General features: G+C 49.4%; 5 protein-coding genes across 5 annotated transcripts; 2 read left to right on the top strand and 3 right to left on the bottom strand.

The window, feature by feature from the left end:
- Positions 1-500: 500 nt before the first annotated feature.
- On the top strand, positions 501-1,387 carry N7498_009256 (putative ubiquitin conjugating enzyme (UbcK); the record flags this gene model as incomplete). Its single annotated transcript, XM_058456312.1, has 3 exons — positions 501-607; positions 679-1,011; positions 1,066-1,387. The coding sequence occupies 3 exons, from the start codon at positions 501-503 to the stop codon at positions 1,166-1,168; spliced, it is 543 nt and encodes a 180-aa protein (XP_058303211.1). The 3' UTR covers positions 1,169-1,387.
- A 128-nt stretch (positions 1,388-1,515) lies between these two features.
- Positions 1,516-3,610, bottom strand: N7498_009255 (NupC/NupG family nucleoside CNT transporter; the record flags this gene model as incomplete). Its single annotated transcript, XM_058456311.1, has 3 exons — positions 1,516-1,880; positions 1,929-3,195; positions 3,267-3,610. 3 exons carry the CDS (start codon positions 3,608-3,610, stop codon positions 1,602-1,604), a joined length of 1,890 nt encoding a protein of 629 aa, XP_058303210.1. The 3' UTR covers positions 1,516-1,601.
- Positions 3,611-5,456: 1,846 nt separating this feature from the next.
- N7498_009254 (uncharacterized protein) lies at positions 5,457-6,393 on the bottom strand (the record flags this gene model as incomplete). Its single annotated transcript, XM_058456310.1, has 3 exons — positions 5,457-5,473; positions 5,520-5,833; positions 5,885-6,393. The coding sequence occupies 3 exons, from the start codon at positions 6,391-6,393 to the stop codon at positions 5,457-5,459; spliced, it is 840 nt and encodes a 279-aa protein (XP_058303209.1).
- Positions 6,394-7,015: 622 nt separating this feature from the next.
- N7498_009253 (ankyrin repeat-containing domain protein) lies at positions 7,016-8,422 on the bottom strand (the record flags this gene model as incomplete). Its single annotated transcript, XM_058456309.1, has 1 exon — positions 7,016-8,422. The coding sequence occupies one exon, from the start codon at positions 8,420-8,422 to the stop codon at positions 7,016-7,018; it is 1,407 nt and encodes a 468-aa protein (XP_058303208.1).
- An 850-nt stretch (positions 8,423-9,272) lies between these two features.
- Positions 9,273-13,110, top strand: N7498_009252 (hybrid sensor histidine kinase/response regulator; the record flags this gene model as incomplete). Its single annotated transcript, XM_058456308.1, has 5 exons — positions 9,273-9,358; positions 9,424-12,353; positions 12,458-12,651; positions 12,715-12,823; positions 12,878-13,110. The coding sequence occupies 5 exons, from the start codon at positions 9,273-9,275 to the stop codon at positions 13,108-13,110; spliced, it is 3,552 nt and encodes a 1,183-aa protein (XP_058303207.1).
- Positions 13,111-13,587: the final 477 nt, after the last annotated feature.

Genomic DNA, 13,587 nt, shown 5'->3' with positions numbered 1-13,587 from the left:
ATTTAGATCGATCGGCCTGTGCTTTCTGCTCGACTCGGCCATTTGTTTTCATAATATGTATATTGGCTATATCTAGTTCCTTTATTTCCTCGAGGAGTAAAGTCCTTGATTGTTAAATCCAGAGCAACACTGATAGAGTGTTCATGTTCCAGGGTTCCCCCGTGTCGCTGGCAGCTCTGGCGGGGCGATGGTTGCCGGGGGCGCGCGTAAACAAAGCGCTTAGCCTCCTAAGTTTCTGTCCCACTTCCTTTTGATCTTTTCTGACCTCGCGTTCTTCCTTCCCATCTCACAATACCTTTTTGCTACACTGTCCACCATCCATACCCTCTTTTTAGATTTTCGTTACTGCATTTGGTCGTGGTGGGGCAGTTGTTCGGATCCGTCGTCATTCCATCGCAACCCTCGTGCTACTGTAACCAGCATTCCAGGCACGGCCCAGGAATCTGCAGCCTTCGAGATCACTTCTCCTTTAGAGAGCCCTCTTCTTGCATCTTTCTACGATGGACTACACCATGGAAGACACCCAAAACTCGGCGCTTGATGCGCTGGAAGCCTCCAAGCTCAATACCTCCGGCCAGCGCAATGAAACTCAGAGCGTCACCAAGCGGTTCGTCTAGCATCCACGAGCTTTCCCTCTGTTTAAAGACGTTTTGTACTAACTTTTTGTCATGCATATAGCCTGCAGGCCGAGTTGATGCAGCTCATGATCCAGCCCTCTCCCGGCATCTCCGCTTTCCCCGACGCCGACGGCAACCTGCTCTCCTGGACAGCGACCATCACTGGCCCGACCGAGACACCTTACGAGGGCCTGAACCTGAAGCTCACCTTCGCCTTCCCCAACAACTATCCCTACTCTGCACCGACCGTCCTCTTCAAGACCCCCATCTACCATCCCAACGTTGACTTTTCCGGCCGCATCTGTCTGGACATCCTCAAGGACAAATGGAGCGCCGTTTATAATGTGCAGAGCGTCCTGCTGAGTCTGCAGAGTCTCCTGGGCGAGCCTAACAAGTAAGTAATGCCCCCGCATGAACACACATCTGCGAATTCTGACAACGACAACAGCGCGAGCCCGCTTAACGCCCAAGCCGCCGAGCTCTGGGATTCCGACCAAGAGGAGTTCAAGCGCCACGTCCTGGCTCGCCACCGCGACCTCGACGACGACTAGACACTCCCTGCGTGTGGAGTCCGCATCGGCGTCCACCGTTGCTCCCTGCCCCGAGATGGGGACGTGGAGGCACGGTTTCAATGCATAGTGGCCTGGTTCATTGGGTTTGGAGTTTTTGGCTATTTGTGGTTTTAGTGTTATCTTTATCGCACGCATTCACGTACAGGCGCGTGTGGCCCTGGCTCATTCTGGGTGCCTATTTTGATAATCTCATCGCGGAGGTGCAATCATTGCCCTTTTCACGCGTTTCCCTCTTTACAGTCCTCCATTATATCGCTATAGATCGGCAACTATCGCAAGCAGGTGATGAGGAAGTTTCAGGTAGAAATCTTAGAGTATGGCTCTTGGTAGGATTCATTCAACATATTGGCTTTATAGAACCAACTGACTAATATGCAGATAAAACTACCGGCAGGCTTGCAGAGCTCTCGGATCAAGAAGAGAAATACTGTTTCTCGTCCGTAATGAGCAACCCAGCAATACTGGCACTGGTGAAAGTACTAATGGCGCCCGTGAGCATAGCACTGACTGCAACACGCGAGACGTCCGCACTACGACCGGGAGAGATCTGCGCCAGCACACCGATCTGGTTACCCAGGGAGCCGATGTTGGCGAAACCGCAGAGAGCGTAGGTAGCGATAAGACGGGAGCGGTCGGAGAGGTTAGCGTAGGTGGCGTCGTTCTGAAGAGCGTTGTACGCGACGAATTCGTTCTAGGAAATGTGAGGTCGATATTCGAACATGAAGGTTAGATGACTTACCGAGATGATCTTGAGACCGATTAGCTGGGCCACCTTGAGCAGGTCGTCATCGCGGGACACGCCAAGAAGGGCAGCGATTGGGTAACAGATGTAGCCCAGAATGAGCTGCAAGGTCAATGGTGGGTCGTTGATGCTCAAGTAGTGGCCCCACCAGGTGAGCAGGCCGTTGACGAGACCGATGAGCGAGATGATGCAAAGTAGCGTGGCTCCGATCATGGTTCCGATCTTTAGACCCAGCCAGGCACCAGTTGCGAAAGCGTGCAGGGCATTTGCGGAGCGATGCTCCTCGTTATCCGGTACGACGACCCGACCGGCTGTCAGGCTTTCTTCTTCCTCGGGCCAGCGCAGCTTCGAGCAGGCCAAAGAGGCGGGGATACTCATCACGCAGGAGGAGACCAAGGCTTGCGGGTTGACGCCCATGGTGATGTACGCAATCAACACACTACCTGCGATAGTGGCGAAACCAGAGCACATCACTTGGTGCAATTCGGCCATGGTAAGATGCGGGACGAAGGGTCGAATAAGCATAGCTGACTCTCCCTGTCCGATGAAAGGCGAAGCAGCTGCTACCACAGCTTCGGCACCAGAGACACGCATGCACCAGAAGAAGAACACGGCAAACTTGGTGACGAACCACTGCAAGATATTACTATAGTAAAGAAGTTGAACGATCGAGACGAAGAAGATGATGGCGGGAATCACGCTGACAAGGAACCAACTGCCCGGGGTAATGGGTGTTTTCATGTCGTAAAAGTTCTCGGCCGTCAAGAAAACCACACCTTCGCCGGCAAAACCGAGCAGGTCACGGGCAAGCATCGAGATAAAGTTGAAGATATCGTAGCCTGCTTTGCTGCGCAGCACGAACACCGCGATGATGAACTGAACCAGCATGCCCACAATAACCGTGTGCCAAACGATCTTCTTGCGATCTCGCGAGGTGAGCCATAGCAGTAGAAGTAAGACTGCAAGACCGCATAAACTGACCGCACGATCGCCGCGCGAATTGTCGTGAGTCTCGGGAGAAGCGAATGCCCCGATGAGAATCACTCCAATGGTGAAAAGGGCACCGAGAGGCAACCTCAGCCGTTCGGGGATAATCCGCACGAATGGACGAGCGGTATGATTCCAGACAAAATGCATCGGCCTCGTCACGATGGTGATGGGCACGTAGAAGAAGATGAGGCGCAGCGTGATGGCGAGATACAGCAGGAACGGGATCAACCATCCCAAATCATGCCGGTGCAGGATCAGGCCCGTGATCCACCAGCTAAAAAGCGCATGAGTCTCCGGTTCCTAGCAATGTGGTGTTCATTGCGAAAGAGGTCTTTTTCAACTCACCCGGTGAACAGGAGCCAGATCACGGCGTGGACTGCTTTTCGCCAGTGCCTCAGCGTGCGTTGCACCCATGGTCGCTTTGCGGGCTGGCTCTCCCCCGTTTCTTCGTCGCTTTGGCTGTGGCTTTTACTGGCGTGGTCCAGCGCCGTCGGTTCTGGCACAATTCCTTTCTCGAATGCCGTGTCCTTGGAGTACACCACTTCCTCCTCTCGGCCCTGCTCCGCAAAGGCTGTGTGGTGGTGATGAGCGTGATGATGCTGGTGTTCCGGCTGCAACGCCGGATCTATTTGGTGGGAGTCCCGAGTGCTCACGTCCGCGGACGGTTTGGACTCGGTGTTATCGGCCATGCTGTTCGAAGAGAAAGATCGATGTTGAATCTTCGACGTTCTCCTATCTCATTTTTTCATGAGGTCTTCCCTTACGACGCTATTGCAGAACCCAGGAATGAAGATCGGCTCCAAGGGCGGGGAAGAGGGAGTTTATAAACGCGCAAGGTGCAGGAGCAGGAGCGGGTTATCAGAAATTGAAAAGATCCATTGTGGCTGGCTTGGTATTAAGCATTCCTCCATTGGGGCGAAGGGGGCAAAAAAATTACCTTATCAACCGGGTTTCTGTGCGGGGAATACTCTGTGCTTCGTGCACTTTAGCGCGAGATAAAGAAACTCAACAGGGGTTTAGGTTACCCGGTCCGCGAAAGTCTCGGTACAAATCCCTGGTTGGTTTCCACTATTTGGCCAGCGGGCTGGCCGACGGGCCTCCCGTCTCACCTGAGAGGGGCGCACGTAACAAAACTGAACCGGATGAGCAAAAGATTGGCGGTTGCACCGCCAATCTCTGTGATCTAGCTCGGTTCAAGTCATTATCTTGCCACCTCGGCCTCGTGATTGGTGGATGGTCACCGACTCTAACCTTGAAAAAGGAATCTCCGCACCATGAGGCTGGTGGGGCGCGTCCGGTTTTTTTTTTCGTGGCTTGAGTCGTGTGCTCTCCTACCCTTGGAAGTTTTTTTTTTTTTTCTAATGAAAATCTTTTCGAGAACATCTTGAATCCATGGATGTTAATCGCCTAGCCCTATAGGTAAACACCTCCGAAGTAAAGATGCCTTATCTCTTTAAGGTACCGCCAAGATTCTCAGCGACACTTAATCTCGGGCTCACCGTAATTAAGCGGTCATAACTATCTGTCGGGAGGTTTGAAAAAGACGTTACGAAAGGTACTTTGGAAAATGGAATCAAAGGATGCCAAGACAGACGTTTAAAAAAACTCCCAGGAGGAGATTTAGAAGGGCTAAGAGAATAAAGTCTTAAAGCCCATTTGTAATATCTTCTTGGTCCGGCTGTACACCTGAAAACTTCCTTCCTTTGCGCACGGGCAGACTTGAGATAGGCGACTTCCGCCCCTGTGAGAACACGCGTTGGCACGAGAAGTGCATACGCTGGCTGTGGGAGACCTAAAGGGGGATCGCAACATGTGATCATGTGTCCCCTTGGCAGGTCTTGGAGACGGAGTCTCGGTTAGCAGAGGAACCCCCTCTAGGCCCGTAGCACAGACCTTAATCAAGAATTGAGAATTGACTGGATAAAAATCGAAAAAGATCATGTTGACAGGTAAGATCGATCTACCTACACTAGTACTTCGGTTTTACCTTATTCTACCTATAGTAGTACTCCTTATACTTCTGACCACGCAATGCATTCGTAGGCCAAATAGAAGACGGGCCCTCGAGTGGTCAGACTATTGACGTAGCAAACCTCATCGGGACTCTTTCATCCAGTCAGTTTGCCATATCTCACTCTGCATTACGTTATCTATCTCAAGAGATCTACACACTAGAAATGGATCGCCCACTGCAGCCAATACATCCTGAATACCAGAATGCGCCTTCAAACCCTAACGCTACATTGAATTCAGAGGGGTCTCTCTTGCTCCAACTCTTGCCCATCTTCCAAAAGCTCTTCCAAAAGCTCAGAAAGTAAAGGGGACCCTTGATCGTCTCCCCCGTATAAATTAGCACGAACTCTGTTCCTCCCGGGTGCGACAGGTACAATTCTTGGAGGACTTTAAGCTCCCAGAAGCCGATAGCATAGATCCTAAAAGCGATGGTTGAACCTTGGAGACGTTGAAAGACGAGAAAATGGAACTACCCGTAGCAAGCAAACCTGCATGGCTTCCGCGATTTTATATCTCATTCTTTTAGTCGTTCGACTGATCTAAATTGAACCAATTTTATTGGAGCCAAGGAGGGCTCCTACTCACACTTGACGCCAACATAATAGTTCAAGCTGAGTAAAGGCCATTGCACCGTTCTTGTGCCGCTATAGAAGGTCCATTTGCTGAGGTCCAGGCCGGTTTCATCCAAGAGACTTCGAACTTCCTCGTTCGTGCGTGTTCTAAGGCAGGATATGAAGCCATCAATCCAAATACCTAGGGGCGCGACGGGCAGAATAAACGTGAAGAAGATATGCACGGGCGAGTTCCAAAACCAAACGAGGGTTACAAAGCAAGCCCAAAAAAACACCAATGGGGAGCATATGCAAGTCCCAACGTCCCGTGTAGTGACTTCAAATATTCTGGATAGACAATTAATTCCATTTTGCTAAAAGAATATTCACTCAACTTACATAAACGAATCCGCGGACTGAATTGCACTCTTTAAAATACCCGTAGCGTCTTCATCATTGAAGTGGTGGAAACAGATATTGAAAATTCGGCATTCCTTCTTTTTTCCCATTCGAGGAACAGCTCGGGCGTCGACTGGGGTCTCAATGTACGAAATGTTTTGCTGTTTCTTCGAAATACGCTCCCATTCTTCGACGTGTGGATCGAGATCGCTTAATATGAACTGAATAGGGGCTTTGCCTTTGGCCTCGAGCTCTCCATTGAGTTCGGACTCGAGCACCGGAGTAGGTCCTCCTGAGCCGGCACAAATGTCGAGAACCGTGTATGATGAAACATTGGGCAGATGCTCCTTGAATATCTTACATGCCTGCGTTGCAAGACTCCCGTGACTCCAGAATGGGACTTGCAGATTCCAGAGCTTGGTGAGGGAGAGTTGTTCGTGCTGGTGAAGCCAGGAGGGGCACCATGGTTGATCTCCAATTTCCAGAAGCTGTAATCGTGGCCAGAACATGTTGTAATTCTTGATCTTCAATCTGTCAACAGCTGGAGAATGTACCGACCCGACAAGGTATGAACTTTCGGATGTAGAGCGGCTCAAATGATTGAAATATAATCGGGGCGAGAGAAGTAGGGGGCATGTTATGAATGGCTAATGCTCAGATTTGTGTTGGAAGAGGTGAAAGTATGCAAGGGATGAAAAGGGAGGGGCTTGGATGACAATAACCTCGCACGGATAGTCTAATCAGTCCCAAGATGGCAGTCGTATACCGTGTGCAGACACACCCTGCTCTGTACAACTGACGAAGACTGTGGCGCATGAATTCGAGGGCTAAATAGGACTAACCCGATCGAGACTAGGGCATGCCTGTATGGACTTATGTTTAGTCGCACGCGCAGACTTAGTTTCTCTTGCGGAATTTTATTTTTATTTATGCTGCGCGGTACTCTTTCGTTTTGAGTTGTAACAAAGAGTGAGTAAGTTCAGTTGCTTATACCTTTAAATTTACAAGAATGACTACCTAAGTTAAGGAATGACGTGCGGACAAAATCAAAATAGCCACCAAGAGGGGATGTCTCATAGATTGAATGGTTTCCAGCGAATTTTTAATCCAAAGTTTAAAAAGAAGTTTGTATCATTCAGTCCCGCCAGCATTAATTAAGTACTTGCGTACTTGCAGGGTGCCCTTGTCCCTTGTACCCAACTGCAGATTCATGCCCAGTGGAGTCTGACCGGCAAGATTGCGGGAGTTAACATCAGCCCCATGTTCGATGAGCAGCCCGATTATCTCACAGATTACATGACTGCTAGATCCAGCTATTCGCGTTCTGGTGGACCAATGTATAGCGGTCATCTCTTCTTTGTCTGTATTGTGCACGTTTGCACCATGCTCGAGGAGCATTTTTGTCGTCACCGGACACCCGCTGCTAGCAGCGAGGCAAAGAGGGGTTTGGCCTCGACGATTCTCGTGGTTCACATCTGCTCCAAGGTCTAGGAGGGCCTGAATTATTCTAGGAGTTTCTTTCCAGGCTACTTGTGATCCGATGGCCGTGAACAATGGAGTCTCGTCATTATCGTTGCTCCACTTCACATCAGCGCCTTGTTCACAAAGCCATGTCACCATCTTCACCGACATTTGTTTCGCAGAGTAATGGAGCACAGTACATCCCCTCTCATCCCTAGCACATATATCCGCACCATTCTCTAGTAACACTTCTGCTGATTCCCGACTCCGCTCTCCAACGAGAAATAGAGGTGTGCGCTGACGGAAGTCTCTAGAGTTCACATCAGCTCCGTGGTCAATAAGTAGTCTAATTACCTCACTGGCTCCGCCCCAGCTTTTGCAGGCGTAGTGAAGTGCAGTTTGTCCGCCGTCGTCTCCGGTAGGCGTCCGGAGGTGAACGTCAGACCCACGGTCCAGGAGCATCTTCACCACATCGGAAGACCCGGCTGTTTCGGCTGCAAAATGTAACGGGATTCTTCCATCTTTGGATTCCCGAACATGAACGTTGGCCCCTCGAGCAAGAAGCAATGCCACTCCTCTTGAATTGCCAGAACTAACAGCAGTGAATAAAGGAGTACGCTCTTGGTATCCTTTTAAATTGACATCGGCCCCATAATCCAGCAACAGTTCTATCATATCATCCCCACATTTGTTCAGAATGGCAGTTTCCAACGGGCCATGTTTAACATTATCCATGAAATTTGGGCATGCCCCATGATCAAGGAGGATTTTAACGAGCGTTGTATGGTGCCGGCTTATAGCGAGCAAAAGTGGGGTTCTGGTGCCCCAAAGCGGCCCTCGAATGTCGGCATTGACCCCGGCAGCGAGCATATGCTGAGCGGCAGAGTCATAGCCCCAGTTGGAATAGAACAGCAAGGCGAGACCGCCGGTATCGCTAATATCTCGTCTGTAAAGTTGTCCAATAAGAAGGTTGTGTATGAAATGATTGACCAGTAGAAGTCGGGAAAAATCACTATTGGAATCCAATTGGTCGGTAATGAGCAGAATAATCTCTGGTGGCAATGAAAGAAGAGGCATCGCGATGAAAAAGAATGGTGGTGCTGTTAAGGCAATTGCGGGACACTATCGACGTGGACTCATGAGGCTCGGTCAGATTCACGTGGTCTCTGCTGGAGCCTAATATCCACCACTCAGGCACCAAACAACGGCCCTATCTTCACCTACAAAAAACATGCTCAAATTTTTGCTTGCAATTGGAGCCGAATGTCAGAGCTGAACGTGCCTAGAAATAGCATAACGAGATACCCTTTTCAGGGTCAATCACCCTAAGTTGGATGTTAGTAGATGAAAAGTGGGACATAGTTTCGAACAAAAAGTGATTCAGGAGGCCCGAACTACGATTCAATTGTTGAATACTTCCAGGAATTATAAGTCAATTCCAAGTCTAAGTTGTGGATCCGTCCCAGAGTTTCACGTTGTCTTGAAAGTTCGGCTTGCTTTCAGGGTAAATCAGGCTACTCGCTACTCCGCCTTGGTTTGGTTGAACAAAAATCAAAGCCATCGCAATACCTTTGCACCCAAAGAAAAAATTTAGATTTTTTAAAAAATTGAAATCTAACTGTAGAATTCATCAGCTGATTTGATTTTAGCAGAATATGATTCCCGTAAAGTAACGCTTACGGACTGTGTGAAGTAGTCGCGCGCGCTGATGTGACATCATCGGAGATTTCGGTCAACACTGTTGCGATCTAGACTATGACGTTGCAGCGATCTCTTGACTATACACTAATACTTTAAATCAGGTACACGGTTGGTTTTGGCACAGGGATGAATTCACATACTCAATTTCAGAGCCATTTCCTATCTTCCCGTTAATTTTCTCAATTGTTTCTTTTTTCCCCTATGAATTCGCTCACTTGATATTCCTATGGCAACCACAGGAAAAGGCCGAGAGACAGGCCCACGCAAATATGCCTACAATATTGAAGCCGCACGGGAGCGAGAAATGCACCTGTACAATACCCCAATAATCTTGATGCAATTGACTGCCACTGACATTTCATACCACTTCCAAAAAGATATTTGCCATACTGGGGCTTCTCACGCTCGGAAAAGTTCGCACAGGAATCAGTCGGACATCATCCTAATATCTCCCGTGACAATGTCTTGACCGTTTTCGCCCAACTAGCGAGCCTGCGGCTGAACACAAGCCGAGCTCTAATATCGCTCTTCGATCGCACGACGCAACATGTTGTCGCCGAAGCAACTCCTCAACTTGGTCTCCGCACCACCAAGAGCGGCGAGGGGCCGGATGCCCTATGGCGTGGTGTACAGCAGCTTCCCCGAGAAAGAATCCCAATGTGCAACCTAGCCATGCGTGATTTCACCGACGAGGCAAAGGAGACGTTCATGGTACCTGACCTCACGAAAGACCCTCGCTTTCGTTCTGCCTCCTTTGTGACAGATGCTCCTTTCCATCGCTTCTACATTTCTGTTCCGATAAGATCACCTGAGTCTTATATCATTGGGAGCATCGCCGTGTTGGACGACAGGCCGCGAGATGGCATAACGGAAGAACAGAAGCAACTCCTGCAAGAACTTAGTGTCACCGTTATGGAGTACTTACTGTCTCTGCGGGCGATGCGTGAGGAGCACCGCGAGGAGAGGATGGTACGTGCTCTGGGGGTTTTCGTGCGTGGCAAGTCAGACTTGAGGGACGGCATGGATAGCGACGGTTCGGCTGATAAAAAGCCCGATGAGCTTGCTCAAGTCAATCGAAAATTGGAGGAGGTCCAGATATCCCGCCGACAAGAGGATTCGGAGCAGGGAACCGGACAGAAAAGATCGCCCCGAATGCTCAATGATGTCACCTCGAGCCATCAGGAATCGCCTGGGGAGAAGGAAAGGCAAACACGGTCACCTGTACGGAAATTCAAGACAGAGGATGAGGGAGTAGAGTCCGAAGTTGAGAGAGAAGAGAATGAGCAGCGGCCTTCACTCACGCCCACTACAAAGAAATTGCAGAAAAATCTCGCCCCTCACAACGTTCGGTCTGTTCTTAACAGGGCGTCCTGTTTGATGAATCAGGCATTGGACATTGAAGGAGCCATGTTTATCGATGCCAGTGTGTACGCTCGACGACAAGTCATCGGACCGGTCAATAATGGCAAAGAAAATGATAATGACTTCAGCACCAACCGAAGAGATAGTGATGATTATGAAATGGACTCTCAGGAGATACCTGCTACTGGTGAAGATACTCAGGGCCCCAGAAGCTTGGTTCTCGGTTATTCGACAACTTCCGCTTCCAGTGGGAAAAGCGGCAAGAGCGAGAGCCATTATATGCCATTGCCAGGCAGCTTTGTGAATCATTTAATTGATCGATACCCGAGAGGAAAAATCTTCCATATTGAACAGGATGGCTCAATCGCATTGAGTTATGAAGGACTGGCGGACGATGTCAGCCAGGCATATATCTCGAAAGAAAAAGAGATTGAAGAGGCATCGCCCAATGCCGAAGATGTCGAATTCGAAACGATGGAGATCAATCACTTCCATAAACTCTTCCCTGAAGCACGATGCCTTGCAATATACCCCATTTGGGATTTCCAGCGCAGTCGATGGTTTAGCGTGAATCTCGTCTGGACCAACGATCCAGGCCGCGTTTTATCGGAGCCAAAAGACCTGACATATATGGCGGCTTTCAGCAACAGCGTCATGGCCGAGGTATCGCGCATGGATGTGGAAGCAGCCGACCGCGCCAAAGGTGATTTTATTTCGTCCATCTCCCACGAGTTGCGCTCTCCCTTACACGGCGTTTTGGGTACTGTGGAATTACTTCAGGAAACAGCCACTACCTATGCGCAAACAGGTTTGGTGGAAACCGTCCACAGCTGCGGACGAACCTTACTTGATACCCTCAATCATCTGCTGGACTATGCTAAGATCAATACGCTCGCCGCACCAAGAGCCTCGATTCAGTCTCAGAGCTCCCATGTCAATGGTGCTGGCGATGGCGCTCAGCCCAAGGTAGCAGTCCCGGGAGTCGTCCAAGATGAGGATTTAAGTGCATTGGTGCAGGAGGTAGTGGAAGGTCTGCTCGCTGGTGCCGAGTTCTACAGTCGGGAGACGGACTCTGCGCCCGAAAGTTCTAGACAAAACGGCAACCAGACTACCATGTCCTCCAGAAAGGGTATCCTCAAAAGCCGAGTGATGACCATTGTGGACATTGAATGGCAGGATAACTGGTGTTTCCCCGTGTATTCGGGTGCTTGGCATCGAGTCGTCATGAACCTTTTTGGTAATGCCCTGAAATATACGCAGACAGGGTACATTCGGCTGTTCATGAAGAGAGATTCCTTGACCCTCGAGAAAAACAAATCTGTGCCCGCAGTGCGAATTACGATCAGTGACTCTGGCCGCGGCATGTCTCAAGACTTTATTCTTCACCACATTTATACCGCCTTTGTTCAGGAGGATACTCAATCACCGGGCCTTGGAGTGGGTCTCCATCTGGTCCATCAAATTGTGAAGTCCTTAGGTGGGAAGATTGAATTCAAGAGCAAGATCGACCAAGGGACAGATGTTGATGTGATTCTTCCATACACAAATCCTGCATCTACTCCTCCTTTAGAATCATCACATCATGCATTACGGAGGAGACTGTCCGGCATGACAGTTTCTTTCTTCACGTGCAGCTCCCAGCGTGGCGATTTAGGCATAAAGCCGGAAGTATTTGATAACATTCGGTTTAGCCTGGGCCGAATGGTCAACGACTGGTTTGGGTTGACCGTTTTAAGTTCGAATGAGCTTGAAATTCAGACAGCTGACTTTTTGATCGTGACTGAACACGAGTACCGAAAAATGGCGTGCGATTCAGATGAATCCGATATTCGGAAATCTATTGAGTCGAAGAGTGGATTTCCCCTCATTGTTCTCAGTGAACGAGCTAGCAGCTGGAAGGTAGCCAAGGAGAATAACAAGGACCATGCAATTTTTTGGCTCAACCGTAAGTATCTCGGTCTCGAGACTGATTCTTTGCTTACCTGCTGGCATACAGTGTAAGCCCCAAAACACTGGCGACTGCCTTGGAGCATTGCTTGAACCCGCAAGACACGAGGCAACATATTAGAAGCGAAATTTCACCAACGGAAGATAGCGAATACGTCGCAAAGGATCAGGGGCTGGACGACGATGAGTCTGAAGGACATCACCCAGACAAAGGGGCTGTTATTCCACGCGAGCAAGGACCTGGAAAAACTGCCCCAGAGGTGCTTCTTGTGGAAGATAATGCTGTTAATTTGAAGGTGAGGTTTGACTCTGACTATTTGCCCAACCCCTGTGACGCGAACTAATATTTGCGCATCTAGATTCTTGCGGAATGTGTAAAGAACACTAACCTCGCCTACGAAACCGCGACCAACGGTCTTGACGCAGTAGAAAAGGTCAAAACTGGAAGATTTGACGCGATCATTATGGGTAAGTCGCTTGAGATTCCCGGATTGGGAGGCCAATTTGACTAATCGTGTGTAGACATCTCCATGCCCGTGATGGACGGTCTTTCCGCGGCTAGAGCTATGCGGAGCTTTGAGAAGGCCAATGGCCGCTCCCCCACCTCTATTATCATCTTGACGGCAGTTTTATCTGCCGAAAAACAGGAAGAAGCAAATATCAGCGGCGTGGATGTGTTTCTCACCAAACCTACCCCGCTGAAGCAGCTGAGCCAGATGCTTCGCAATTTGCCAAGCGTGAATCGAGCCAACTAGACCAAATAAGGTGTACTCTTCAACGCAATCGATCTCTGTCGGCTGACCCTGACTGGTCAACCATTTGTTTAGTTAGCTCCCTATAGTAGACAGAATGGGATGCTTAGTCGGTTCTCTAGATGTCTTTTTCTCCAAAATTTCTCTCGAATGCTCTATCTTTATTTCTGCCTATTATGCCTACTCTCCAGACCTTCGAGGTGTTTTCTGAAGATCGATTTGGATTTTCTTTGTTCTCGTCGATATGGAATCAAGAATTACATCACTTCTTGCTCGAGATGCCGCGGGCTACCCCCGGCACTGGGTGAAATTGCTGTGAATGGAACTTATCGTCATCACCAGAATCTTGAAACATAGATATATTAGTCGTGGATAACCTTGGCTTGCGGTAACCGGTACTGCGTACTATCGGTTGGGCTCGAACGACCGCGACAGAAGCATTGGGGATAACAAAGGTGATGTGCTTGATCACTTTTTTAT

This window comes from Penicillium cinerascens (genome assembly GCF_028974065.1).
Source record: "Penicillium cinerascens strain IBT 15544 chromosome Unknown scaffold_4_segment0_segment1, whole genome shotgun sequence".
In the NCBI taxonomy this organism is placed as follows: domain Eukaryota; kingdom Fungi; phylum Ascomycota; class Eurotiomycetes; order Eurotiales; family Aspergillaceae; genus Penicillium; species Penicillium cinerascens.
The sequence above is the reverse complement of the archived record's forward strand: the minus strand, read 5'-3'. Positions and strand labels throughout refer to the sequence as shown.